Source organism: Phocoena sinus, chromosome 9 (genome assembly GCF_008692025.1).
Source record: "Phocoena sinus isolate mPhoSin1 chromosome 9, mPhoSin1.pri, whole genome shotgun sequence".
Lineage (NCBI taxonomy): Eukaryota > Metazoa > Chordata > Mammalia > Artiodactyla > Phocoenidae > Phocoena > Phocoena sinus.
Genome location: NC_045771.1, coordinates 84,383,323 through 84,398,140, shown reverse-complemented (window position 1 = coordinate 84,398,140; position 14,818 = coordinate 84,383,323). Strand labels below are relative to the sequence as shown.

At 35.6% G+C, this 14,818-nt stretch overlaps 1 protein-coding gene across 1 annotated transcript; it reads right to left on the bottom strand.

Moving 5' to 3' along the window:
- Positions 1–11,128: 11,128 nt before the first annotated feature.
- Positions 11,129–11,623, bottom strand: LOC116759449 (deoxyuridine 5'-triphosphate nucleotidohydrolase-like). Its single transcript, XM_032643238.1, has one exon. The coding sequence runs from the start codon at positions 11,621–11,623 to the stop codon at positions 11,129–11,131; it is 495 nt and encodes a 164-aa protein (XP_032499129.1).
- Between the last annotated feature and the right edge of the window lie 3,195 nt (positions 11,624–14,818).

Below are 14,818 nucleotides of genomic sequence, written 5' to 3'. Positions count from 1 at the left end.
ATCAATCTTGTATTTTCTATTTTCATACTGTGCTCAACCAAATTTGATATCAATGTCAGTATTTGCTATCCTAAAGCAAATACTTTGCTGATATCAATGTCAGTATTTACTTGTTCAGAGTGGTGATCTTTCTTTTTCTCTCATTTGGAAGATATTGTGTATGATTAGAATTATTCCTTTCTTAAAAGTTTTCATAATTCATTGATGATGTTATTAAGTTTTAGGGTTTCATTTTCTAAGGAAGAGCATTGTATTTTCTTTTTACTTTGTGTTTTTTGTTTTTATGGCTACACTGTGCGCCTTGTAGGATCTCAGTTTCCCCACCAAAGATTAAGACCCGACTATGGCAGTGAAAGCCCAGAACTCTAACCACTAGCCACCAGGGAGCTCCCTGTATTATCTTTAAATTTACATTATTATTCATGTTTTCCTTTTTTGTTGTTGTTTGCCAGTTCACCAGTTTTTTATTTTTCCTTCTGGATTATAGAGGTCATGCTATAGGCAATGGATGAAATTGATGAGAAACGTACTAATATTTGCAATGATATGAGTAATGTTCTATTTTTGATATTGAATGGTGAATTTTACATATAGAAAACATTTTTGTACACCAAAATAAAACATATTTTAGAAATTTTAAAAAAGCATGTGGTGAATCAATATCTATCAATTGAATTAGAGGAAAATACTACTCATGCTTTCTTTTTTTGTCCTTCCTCACTTAGATGTATTTAACATAAAAATTCCACTTGCTGACATTTTAAGTTACTGTATTGAGATTTTTTTGAGAGTACATCTCCTTTCGTTGTACTTTCTTATTTGTCTGGTTCTGCCTGAAATGAATTGCTGGAATCTAGATTGATGGCAAATGTGCTTCACTCTACCAAGGCAGAAGCTATCAGTCTTCATTATATCAAAGAGCCCCTACTGTTCTGTCATCTGTCTTTTCCAAGTGGACATCAGTTAACCAAGACACAGATATACTGTAAGGTCATTGATAATGTTTGTCATCAATTTGATTTATGGTTTTAAATAGATGGAGTGTACCTTGAAAACTAAGCATTGATTTAAATAAATCAGCTCTGCCTGTGAACTTATAAAAATATAGCAAAGATCTACACATTAAATTCTGTGTGACTGGGCCATTACAATGCTGTCTAGATGTACTATTCCTCTAAATTAAATGACTCAGCTCACACTCCTCAGCTTCCTGATTTCATTTTCAAAGATACTTCATTTTTTGTTCAAATACCTAAAAACGGAAGCGTCTATCTGCTTGAGTTAAACTTAATATTTAAACAGATTCAGCTTGAGTAATATCCCCATGCAACTCAGTCCAGATTTACAAGTAGAAATTTGGTGAGATACTGTGTTTATGCAAAATCATTTTCTTCTGTATTTAAAAAATGATCAGTTCAGTTCAGGGCGTTCAGTAGCAAGGAAAACTGAGCAGTTTATGATAGCTTAATGAAGGTTCAAATCCAGATAGAAATATGAAGAATTCCCTCAATGAAATGGTGGAAAATATGCCATATCTTAACTCTAGAAGGGCAACAAAGTTTGAATGAATTATTTGAGCTTGAATAGAGTTATAATGCAAAGATAAGAATTACAATAGTCTTAGAGATTTCTCTTTATAATTATATCCATATATTGCATTCCTTTTTTATTATAATGAAATATTCTAAGCACACTAAAAATAGTGTGCCCAAGTGCCCACCTTCTAGCTTAAGAAATAATACTACAAATATAATTCAAACCTCCTTTATACAGTTTCTCAATTCCATTGTCCTATCTCCTTTACTTCCTGGAGGTAACCACTATCCCAAATTTAAAGTTTATCAGTGCTGTGAATATTTTGGATTTTTATCAAGTATGTTTGTACCCCAAAATATATAATTTTGTTTTGTATGTTTTAAAATTTTACATAAAAGTATCATTCTGTAGTTAAATTGTATCAATGTATTTTTGAGTTTTATTTATGTTGATGCAATTTTCCCTACTTCATTAATTTCACTCTATATCCATTATTCTCTTGATAAATAGCTAAGTATTTCACTTTCTCATTACAAAAACTCAGCAATATATATGCTTGTACATGTGTCCTTGATCTTAAAAAATTGAAATACAAAGGAATGGAGTGAAATGACAAGGGAGAAGAGAATAAAAGAGAATATTCAAAGGTATCACACATGTAAGGATATTGTTTCATGAAAATTCTTTTTTCCTCTAACTATGTGTGTACAGCATTGCAATATAAAAATGATTTTTTTACCGTGGATGATGGTTAATGTGTTTTTTAAAGTACTGCTCTAATATATGTGAATAGATATTGAATTCTTGGATAGTAGGGTACTGGCATCTTTAACGTAATGGATATTCCAATTCTCCTCTAGAATGGTGGTGTCAATTAAATTCCTCCAGCAATGAGGGAGAAGTCTTGTGGCTCCATATCCTCTGATGCTTATCAGGCTTTTGATTGTTTCACATAGTTTTAATTTGGATTGTCCTCACAGATGATGAGACAGATTATCTGTTCAAATTCCTATTTTTATTTTCCTTTTCAGTGACCTGCCCATTCAGAGTTTTGGCCACCTCTCTATTTTTCTTAACTATTTGCAGTTTGTTTTCTTATGTTATATTGTGGGAGTTCTTTATATAATCTTGGTCCTTGTCCTTCTGATATCCACCTGGTTAGAAATCATTTTCTTATTGTCTGTGGTTTGATTTTTCGCTTACTTTGTGATGAACAGAGATTCATCTTTCAGTATAGTTGAATTAATTGAGTGCCACCATTTTGGTTCCTATCTTTTAAAAATATGTTTAAAAAAATCTCTCACTATACTGTATTTTTTAAATTATTCTCTTCTATTTTGTTCTAGAGAATTTAAAATTTTCACATTTAGTGTTTTAATGCCCATGACACTTATTTTTACTGTAAGGTGTAGATCCAAGTTAATTGTTTTCTTTTTTCTTTTTTTTTTTTTTTGGCTACACCATTTCAGCATGCAGGATCCTAGTTCCCCAAGCGGGGATCGAACCTGCTCCCCCTGCAGTGGAAGTGCAGAGTCTCAATCACTGGACCACCAGGGGAGTCCCAAATTGTTTTCATTGAATGACAATTTATCTCAGCATATTTATTAAATAGACCATGTTTCCCAGTAATTATATTATTACTAAAATATAATATAACTGTGTTATTAAAATAATTTTAATAATTACTGCCAGTCATTAAAATCAGTCCTCTGACCCAGTTCTTCTATAATTATTTGCTAATTTTGAACATTTTCTCTTTGATAATATTTTAAGAATTAGCTTATCTATTAAAAAAATCCTTTGAGGAGTTTGATATGAATTACTTTGAATTGATAGATTTATTTTGATGTAATTAATTTTAATAAAAATTTAATTTAAGTATCGTTTTATATTTACAGAAAATTTCAAAGATAGTAGAGAGAATTCCCATATAGCACATACCCAGTTTTCCCTACTATCAATATTAACAGCTTGCATTAATGTGTACATTGTCAGAATTAATGAATCAGTATTGATACATGATTATCCACTGTAACCCATCTTTTATTCAGATTTCCTTCATTTTTACCTAATCTACTTTTTCTATGCCAGGATACTAGATTACATTAACAGTCATATCTCCTTAAGCTCCTCTTGGTGTGACAGTTTTTGAGAGTTTTCTTGTTTTTGATGACCTTGAAAGTTTTGAGGAGCTATTTTGTAGAATCTATAATGAAAGATGACAATAATGGTGAGTGACATTATGCATTTGTCAAAATCCATAGAATTTCACATCAGAAAGTAAATTTTAATATGTGCAAAAATTTTAAATGTCATTTGAGAGGTCGAGAGAACCCAGGATGGAATGTAGAATGTGACAGGAGACTCTAACTGTATTACAAATGTATGAAGCAACCTAACAGAAGAGGATGGGGGAAGTGATGCTGAACTAAGTAATTTTGAAAATGACTTCTGTAAGAATAAAGTCATTTTATTCTTACTTAAAGGAAGGCTACATAAACACTATACTAGTTGATAAAGTTGTTTATCACAGGGGTACATTTAATAATTCTGAAGCTACTATACCTATATATTGTATTAAATAAATAGATGGTGGATGGTGAGAGCCAGGATTTTCATTGCTGGAGTAGGAGGTTACAGATAAGAAAGAAGTTAGAATTATGCATAATCCATATGGTAATGGATTAATGTTGGAGGGATCAGTATGAACTTTTGTTTAGGTTAATACAGATACAGATGGCTAAATAGGGAAACATTTATAGATATGTTTATAGACACATATATTTCCTTGCTCTATCAACTAAGAGAGCCTAGAAGCAATGACGCTCTAGTTACAATGAGTAGATGTAGCACTCAGATATCAATTTTTAATACCATTCTTTAATAAAAACAATTAGCCATTTTCCTTGGAAAATGGCTAATTCTAAGAATTGGGCAGGGAATATGCAACATGAGCTTGCAGCATTGTGTATTGTAGTGCCAGAAAATTAGGTAATTCTCATTCCCCCCCACCGCACACACATACCACACACAGAGACACAAACACACACACACACACACACACACACACACACTAATAGAATATGTGAAAGGGATTCAACAGCTAACTGAAAGGTTGAAATAGCCAAAGTTGAAATAATTTGAGGAACAAAACAATAAAGTAGTAATGGATTAGAACCCAAAGTATAAAATAAATATCCATGAGTCCATACTGACATAAATGATTGAATAAATAAGTAAATGATGAGAACAGAAAAATCCTCTGTGCAGAAGAATTCCAAATAATATATGTAGCTATTTTGCCCTCAAGAAGTGGAGCAGAACTCCCTACTCCTTAAGATGTGCTGAACAGAATGACTTTTTTCTAAAGAATACCTTATGGAAAGGGGAATAAAGGAATAACTTTACAGTGAACAAGCCTGAAAAAGACTACCTCAACCAAAAGATCAGATCAACATCAACAGTGATAAGTTACACTGGTAATATATAGCCTTGATATGATGTGATGAGAATGTAATGTCTATAGATTTTATCACTGTGGTCTTCTGCCCAAAATTCCTTTACTATGCTCGATTAAACATCAGACAAATCCCAACTGAGGCACATTCTATAAAAATACCTGACCAATACTCCTCAAAACTCTCAGTCATCAAAAACAAGGAAAATCTGAGAAACTGTTACTTCAGGAGGAGCCTAAAAAGATAAGACCACTATTTATGTAGTATTCTGGATGGGATTCTGAAATAGAAAGTAGAAAACGAAGATTAGTTAAAAATGAAGGAAATCTGAATAAAATATGGGTTATAGTAGATAATAATGTATCAACTTTTACGCCTGTGTGTGTGTGAGTCTATGGACCATAGACTACATATAAAATCCAATGCTATAATGAGAAATATGGTGTATATGAGAGAGAGGGAGAGAGGAGAGGGGAGAAAGAAGAGGAGGGAATCTTTAGTCCTTGTATGCTGTCCTAGGTTTTGGTTTTTTTTTTTCTCTCAAACTGGATTAAAGCCCTATAAAAGATTTATACTGTATTGAACAAAATCCCCTGATGTATAATCAAGGGCCCTTAAAATTTTTCTTTTTCATTCATTTAGAAGCTCTTGGGGATGAAGAGTCAGGTGTTTCATATATTTAAATCAAATGAGCACATTTAAGAATTTCGTTGAACCTGATACATCCGTACACTTAAGAAAGTCTAAGAGGGGCACACCAGGGCCTTCTTTCTTAAGGACACAGTGGGTACCTGCAGTCCTTGAGAGCTGGTGATTGATCATATACCACAAAACTCCTAGAGGACCACAGCCTGGAATAGGATAAAAGATAGTAGACTAAACTCTTTCCTTGTTCAGAGTCTCCTGCATCTTTATAGCCCTAGTATACATTTTATATAACATATTCTAGTAAACAAGCATACAACTCATACACTCCAAAAACATAGTAAAATAATGTTTACTCATTCTTTGGGTTCTGGACTCAATTCCAATGTGTGGCGGGAGGTGGTGTCCCCATACCACCAACCAATGTTCTGGACACTAGCTGTGTGTCTGACAATACAACTCAATTCTATCTACCCAGAGATAGTATCAGATCCCACTGATAAGTAAGGCGCTCAGTCCCACAAGACTGCCCTCTACTTCAGAGGACAATTGCAAACCCAGGTTGTTACCTATGCTTCAGAGGTTCCCAGGGTCCCCCTCCTTGGGTTTGATTAATTTGTTAAAGTGACTCACAGACCTCAGGAAATTTGTTTACTCACTAAATTACTGGTTTAGTACAAAGGGTTTTAAAGATAGGATTAAAGGACCATTCAGATAAAATTTATCTCTGGTAATCACTCTTATTCTGGGAAAGACCAATTTAAATCCTACGTAGTATGAGCAGGGGAGCTTCTGTCCTCATGGAGTTTATGGCTGGGCACAGTAGAAGTCATTTGTTCTGGGATGAATTTTCTATTACAGTTTTCATTTGTATTTCATCAAACCAACTTCCCCTACAGCAGTCTAGCAGCACTCTCAGCATGTGAGGCTGTTAGTTTATGACAAATTACTGCACATGGTCACCTACTAGAAAACTGAAGGTTGCTGTAAAAGATCAGTGAAAACTTGTGTATGGCATGATCTTAATTTATTTTGTACATCACAGGATTCAGCTTCTGAGGAAAAATAGATTTTTATTACTCTTATTATAATGCATACTTAGAAGCTAAAAGCCGATGATGCTTACTAGTATTTTCTAGTTTTTTAGTATGTTTTAAAGGCTATGAATCTAAATTACATGTAATGATGTTAATAATGTGTTACCCATAATGAATAGACTTACATACCTGACTTTCAAAATTACTTGAGTAATATAGATGGTGACTTTGCATTAACTTATTCCTGGTCTCATGACTAATTTCCTTTGTGACCAACAGACGGTGGTCATGAATGGTGAATTAAGATTTCGCTGCAGCCTATGGCCATTGCGAGAGAAAAGTTAGAAGTCACAGATGGGAACTGATACCAAGATATGTTTTAATAACACCAAATTACAACAAATGAAACAATTTAGTCACAGATACAGAGGTAAAATCATGACACAATGATTCACATTATATCCAGAGCACATTTAAAAATAATAGCAACTGTAGCATTTGGTTTCTTCTTTTTTGATAAATGTTGTTGATAATACTTTATATTTGCAATTTGTAAACTTTTTCAAATGTAATGCAGGATTAACTCTGATATTTTTAAATGTAGGAGTATACGAGACATAAATTAAAGTAAAATAATGGGAATAATTTTAGGAAAGAGATGTCCAACTCACTAGTTTTGACTGTCTAAACTGGATCATTACAGAGTAATACATTAGAGACTTTTTTTTTTGAGCATAATAAATTAAGATGACTAAACCATTACATTATCAAAGTCTTGTTGAACAAAAGTGGTATTTGACTTAAATTTCAACTTCTTTTCAGTGGAATAAAATAGATTGCTCAGAAGTTAAAAAAGAAATTGGAAGGATAATTGCAACTTAAAAGTTAAGAGAACATGTTTGCAACTTAAAAGTCCTAAAGCAGTTGAAAAAGTAGAAGTTTAAGTCTGACAAAATGGAAGCTTTAAATGGAGGTTTTGAAATGAAAGACATACCTCCCTTTTCATTAGAGTACAATTCTTTCCCTTACTTTATGGTGCCCAAACTTAATACAAATGATGCAAGAGCAAGGTTTTTTTCCCAAACTTAATACAAGTTATGCAACTGCAAGATTTTTTCTTTTTTCTTCAACATATGTAATGTATGGCTACTACTGATTGAAAAGTTTTATTGTTCTCTTTATTGTGATATCATGCCTAGTGATGCTTTACCTTACTTGGAGAAACCTCAATCTGATTCTTCAGAAATGCTCAGTAAGCGATAATACCCACACTAAATTTTAATTCACTTTTGAGAACTTTCTCAAATGAACTCATAATGATTTTCCTTAGATATTTCTGGTACTTGTAGAAGGATGCACCACAAACCAATTCTTATAATAATGCCCTTTAGCTTCTCTTCTTTTGTGGATCTCAGCATTTCTATGACAGACTATGTTATCACAGCTTTGTAACATGACTGTAATTTAGCAAGTCACAAGCAGGAAACTTGCAGTACATTTTAATTTAATATATTAAATTATATTTTAATTGGTTAACATTAGACATAGGATAATAAAATGAATTCTTAGTGGTTACATAGTTGAAACAGCAGGGAAGGGGGCAGGGCAAAGCCTTTGAAAGAATGACATAGCCCAAGGACATGACATAAACTGCTTAGAATCAAATGGGCCCAAGATGGCGGACAATTCGACTTCCACCAGACCTTGAGCCTCAGTATATGCTCACTGTAACCCATCAGCAAGCTAAATGACACAGCCACAGGCGCCATGACAATTTCCAAGGCCAACCATAAGGATCAAAGAGTGGGCGATGGCCCAATTCCTGGAAATCCCCGCCCCTTCCTGAAATAGCTGGAATACTCCTCCCACTCATTAGCCTATGAAATTATCCACCCCTATAAAAACTGACAACCCCATACCCTGGTGCCCTTCTCATCTTCTGAGATGGCCCACACTCTCTCTGTGGAGTGTGTTTCTCTCTAAATTAATCCAGTTCTTACCTATCACTTTGTGTCTCACTGAATTCTTTCTGTGATGAGACATCAAGAACCCGAGCTTCATTATGTCCTGAAACCAGGTGTGTGATCTCAGTGGGAAGACTGTGGGTTTTGGCCAGATTCAAGTCCCAGCCACATGGGTTCAAGTGCCAATCTGAGTTTAGCCTGGGTTCGAGTCCTGACATGTGGGTTCAAGTCCCAATCTGAGGTGCATGGTTTCACAGTCATGCCAATATCACTTCTTTTGTATTGATTTTCTTCATACAATGAGAAAGAGAATTGCTGATAGGAACTAGAAGGCTTGGTTGCATGATATTTTCATAATTTTGGCTTCATATTGAGCAGTTCAAGAGTCACCTTGAATTAGTAAATTGTACTTTATTCCAGGATGAAAGCCCTCTTTCTTCAAGATAACATTGTAGATGTATCACTTTTTTGTTGCATCAACACTGATTTGCAAATAACACAGCAATGCAGTAATTCAAGGTATCTGTATGTGTTTCCAGAGATATAGAGCCCAGAAACATTCTTTAGAGGCTCAAACAGACTCCCTTCCAGTGGTCCTAAGGGTGCTGGTTGTACTCAGCCTCTCTGGTATAGGACTGTTGAGACATTTTGTTCCTGAATGCTCATTCAGGCAGCTATCGGACAGCATAAATTTAGAATCTCCTTTCAAATGCCCAGAAACCACATACAAAATACGTTCTATTTTAATATTTCACAAATAATAATATTTTTCCTCACCTAACTTGATGCATGTTCAGTTTTTAACAAAATTGGTAATTAAAAAATTGGAATAATCAAAATTCTATACTAAATAGCATAGGGGTGATATGCTTCTAGATGTCTATGGATGTGTGAGATCATTTTCTCCAGTTACTTCACCTTGGTGATACCACTAATAATAATAAACAGAGTAAAACTGAATATTTTTATTGAATGCACTCTTTATAGGATAATACCATGTTATGTATTTTTTAAGAATCATCTTCCTTAATCATCATAGCAATCCTAGGAGGTGGGTACTGTTATCTATATTTTACATTGAAGGGTTTCAGAACAAACCTCCCCCAAATATGTTACTTCTGCATGAAAATTATTTTGAGCTAAAGGCAATTGAGACCCTGTGGATTGAAGAGAAATTTCTGCCCCTGCTTAACTACTTAGAAGAATTTAAATTGGTCTTTCCCAGAATAAGAGTTATTACCAGAGATAAATTTTATCTCAATGGTCCATCTGTAAGTCAAGGCAAACATCTAATTACCCAACATCTGCTCTTCTTATTGTCCTGTAAATTACCCTCCTGTCCTTGGAAGCCTCAGGCCCCTAGCCTATTTCTTAGCTCAAGATGGCATATATATCTTTTGTTCTCTCTTTGAACTTCTCATGTATGTGGGGTCTTTGACCTTCTCATATATGTGGGGTTCCCATACATACAAAATAAAATTTGATTTTCTCCTGTTAATTTGTCTCATGTCAATTTAATTCTTAGACCATCCAGAAGAACCTCAAAGGGTAGAAGAAAGTTTTGAGGGTTTTTTTTCCTCCCACAACATACAGAAAACTGAAAGCTTAAATAAATTGCCTCATGTCACCCAGCAAGAGGAAGTGTCATGCGTAGATCTTGAATCCTGAATCTTTGCTGGATGTGACGTTGTGATTTATAAAAAGAAACATGTGTTGGTCTTTGTCCCATTTCTAGCCCTGAGCTTCTAAGACACTTGGAACTTCCTAAGTGGTGAGAGAGATAAAGGTGTCTTTTTTAATGTTAATGAGGTGACTTTTGGAATGCCCCCAGGTCACCTAAAGATGGGGGCTGGTTGCCAGAAAAACCAACCATGTGATTGAAGAGTTGTAACTTTCAGTTCCACCCCTTGACCTCTGGGGAGGGGTGAGGGACTAGAGGTTGAAATGATCACCACTGGACAAGACTTCATCTCTCATGCTTATGTAATGAAACCTTTATAAAAACCCAAAAAGCTTTTAGGTTGGTGGACAGGTGGAGTTTGGGGAGATTGACAAACGCAGAGAGAGCATGGGAGCTCCATACCCTTTCCCCATACCTTGCCCTGTGTATCTCTTACATCTGGCTAATCCTGAATTATATCTTTTTATAACATACTGGTAATTTAGTGGGTAAATGAGTTTCCTGTGTTCTCTGAGCTGCTTGTAAGCAAAAAGAACAAAGAATCTTGCTCATCATCCAGTTTAAGAAAGATTAAAATGCAACCCACTGAAAAGCCCCACCAACAGTGTGCCCTGAGAAGTTTCAAGACCCAAGATTCTTGAATCTTCCCATACGTAGATAAGCACTAAAACCATTAACCTGAAGTACCAGGATTTTGTGATAAGCAGTAATCTTTTACAAAGATATATATATATATTTCACTTTAAGCAAAGCCTTTATTTTCAAGGAAAAAGTATATTTTCTCATTTTCTGTTCTTGGCATAAATTTTAATTATTTCCAGTGGAACCAAAACCTCCTGAACCCCTTTCAGTGTCATCTAACACTTGAACTTCCTCTATTTCTGGGTAAAATATCCGTTCACAAATGAGCTGTGCAATTCGATCACCCTTTTTGACTTCGAACTTTTCTTTGCCAAAATTAAACAGTACAACACCAACATTTCCTCTATAATCTTCATCTATGACACCAGCTCCTACATCTATGAAGTGTTTTGCAGCCAAGCCAGAACGTGGAGCTACTCTCCCATAGCACCCAGAAGGAAGAGCTATCTGAATGTCTGTTTTCACAAGGGCTTTCTCCATAGGTGGTACTGTGTAATCATAGGCACTGTATAGGTCATAGCCCGTGGCACGCTCAGACCCCTTGGTCGGAGCAGTGGCATGCTCCGAAAGCCAGACAAAGCGGAGCCGCATCCCCCCCTCCTCCACTGGCCGGGCCCGTTTGCTGGGGGAGATGACTTGTGCCTCTTGAGAGCAGGGCATGGCAGGGCAGAATGTGAGCACAAAGGGAGCAGGCGAAACAAGAGACAGCAGGATGAGCGCAGCGCACCAGTTCTAAACTTCCCGCCAACAACTCCCCGCCCCACCCCCCCTAAGATATATATTTTATTACATGTATTTCCCAGGACCACTGTCCTCCCCCCCCCCCCCCGCCAAATATATATATGCTGGCTCTTGGCTCTTTCCCTCCCTCTTTGGAGCAGTTCCTCAGATTTATCTGAGAGGCTATCTCCTGGGCTATAGTCCTAGTAAGACTCTGAATAAAATTCAACTTACAGCTCTTATGTTGTGCTTTTTTTTTTTTTTCCCCAGTAGACATGCTCTAGCAAATTAATCAAACCCAAGGAAAGGTCATGGAAATATGATTTACAGCCAGTTGGTCAGAAGTACAGGTAACAACATGCACTTGAGATTGGCATCCTGAGTTGGACTGGGTTGTTGGAACCTCCAATTTGTAGCACATGAGTCAAAAGACGGGTCACAACCTGGGCTTTGTTGACCTGAAACTAATTAACTGCCTGATATTTCTCCAGCAAAGATAGGTTTATTCAGGATTGGTGGAGAATTGCAATTTGGGATCAGCAGCTATGGTGAGCCACCTGCAAGTCCCCACAGGGCAAGGAAAGGAGAACACTTTTATAGAGAGGAAAAGGAAGTTAGGAGGGTATAGTAAACAATGTCTGTGCCTTTTCATTGGCTGAGTCCTTGCCAGGAAAGAAGAGGAGTCTTTCTCTATCCTGTTGGGCTCTGCTGTCTTCACCATCTGTGAGAGCTTTCCTTTCTGGTCTCCCAACTCAAACTGAGGTTTCTGTTTATTAATTTTTTATAGCCTGCAATTGGCATCCAAAGTGGAGGGCAGTCTTGTAGGATCGAATTATTTACCTGTGGAATCTGATGCTATCTTTGGGTAGATAATGTTAGAATTCAGTTGAATTGTAGAATGCTCAGCTGGTGTCTGGAGCATTGCTTGGTGGTGTGGAGAAACCTCCCTTTTCACCATGAATTAGAATTCTCCACTCCAGAACCTAAATATTGGAGTATCCTGTAAAATAGCCTTGACATTTGGTTTTAGGTTAAGTTACCATGCTTTAAAAGTATTGTTAATGTCTTAGATTATTTTTAAGTGTGTGAAATACAAAAATATGCTACTTTTTGTGCTAAACAGACTCACAGTCATCAGTGGACTTTGCCTGTACTGAAAAGTAATGGGATTGCAAAGGCAGTGAGGACAAATACCATGGACAGCACACAGAGTTACAGTGTGCACTTGCTTTTCCTTCTGCTTCCTTTTAAAAAAATATTTTTATACCAAATACTAAAGAGGTCATAAAGTCAAGATATGAAGACAGTCTGACTTTCTTGAAGATTTGTGTTGAAGAAAAATTGAAACTTAGATGACAGTTGATGAAATATGTAATCTGTGATTCATCTGTCCTCCTCTAAATTCTAGAATTACTTTCTCCACTCATTTTGTCAGCATTCAGAAATCTCAAAGGACTCAAAACATAGCCTAAGACATTAAAAAATGGCATAGATGAAATACAAGAACACACGCACATTTTTTCCTCATCAGTGATTTCCAGGCAATAGTGGTGTAAGTGTATTTCTTCAATACATTGGCTGAAAAGTAGAGAATTAGAACTATATTTCTCTCTTTTCTCATCCACTTCTTCTTCTTTTGTGTCTTTTTTCTTTTTCAGCTGAACTATTCTTTCAGTTGTTTTCCTTTACTTCTCTTCTTACCTTCTTTACCTCTGGTCCTTAGAATGCAGATGTTGAGAATTGTGTTTTGATGAGTTTGAGAGATATGCAAGGGTAGCTGAAGTAATTCCAGCTTGAGTTTTTGTTTTATGATAAGTTTAAATCAGAGGGGAAAATTGAGTGTGAATAGTTTCAAAGGATTTTTTGTGGTTCTCTGAACTTAAGACCTATCTGGTTAATAGAATAGAAGAATTAGTATAATATGTTGCTTAAGAACACATGTTGGAGTAAGATTGGCATTTTAAATCTGGATGTTCCATTCACTAGCCATGTGTATTTATTATTGACTCAATTTCCTCATCTGTAATAATGGAGACAATGTTACTCCATAGGGATGTTATACTTATTAAGTTGAGTGATGCATACCAATTGTCTCATTTCATGCTTCTGAAAAAATAAATGCTATTTCCCTTTTCCTTACCTAATGCAAATCCAGTAGTTAGCATGGGGTTTAAATTTAAATAGGCCTAGTTATTCGTAATTGTTCTTATGAGAAGAAAATGTTTCTATATATCTTTAAAAGTCAACTAAAACATGTTAACGATTAGAGTAATACATCACTGATCACTTTTTGTTGTTGTTTTTGTCGGTTTTGTTTTCTGTTTTACAAGAGAGTTTCTTCAGCGGGTTTTAAAGTCTAGTTTCATTTCAAAATGAAGCAGTTTCCACAACTGGATGGACCCTTTGCAATCCTGTGGATTAGGTTAAATTAATCTTTCCTTACCAGCAGGGATTTTTCCTCCAGATCAGTGCATGGTTCTTTGCCCAGTGTATGGAATGGCTGATTGTGCTTTTGCCCCCCTATGAAACTGGAAACTGGGCGACCAGGTGTAGTATATAATTAGTGTGTCCAAATCAAGCATCATCTGTGTTGTTCCTGATTTCATTTTCCATATCTGAAATATACCCATCTGAGCTAAAACTCACTTTACTTTTAAACATTCTACAAATGTGACTGAAGTGTTTTTCATAATGAATGCTTTTTTGACTTCTTAAATAGGGGATTTGGAGATTTTGAATGACTCTAGCCATGCAGTATTACCATGAATCATCCAGTAGCTACTGAGGAATAGTTATGTTAGACTTCCTCTATCAACTTTTAATAAACATTCACCTCATTCCTCTAAGCCACAGTTCCATCTGCCGCTGCTTGCTGCTGTCTATGGATATTTAGATATCAGATGCAGCATCCACCCTTATTTTAATCTACAGGTTTAATGGAATGAAATAAAGGACTTTAATGGAATATTATGTTGACGTTAGAGGGGTTGTGGTGGCCAACAAGTAATGGCATGGAAAATATCTTTGATATAATATACAGTTGTCAACTTAAAAAATTGTTCACAACCTAAAAGTTGAGAGTTATATCTTACTTGGCCGCAATTTTTAGGACTTCAAGCCTAGGAGGCAGCATCT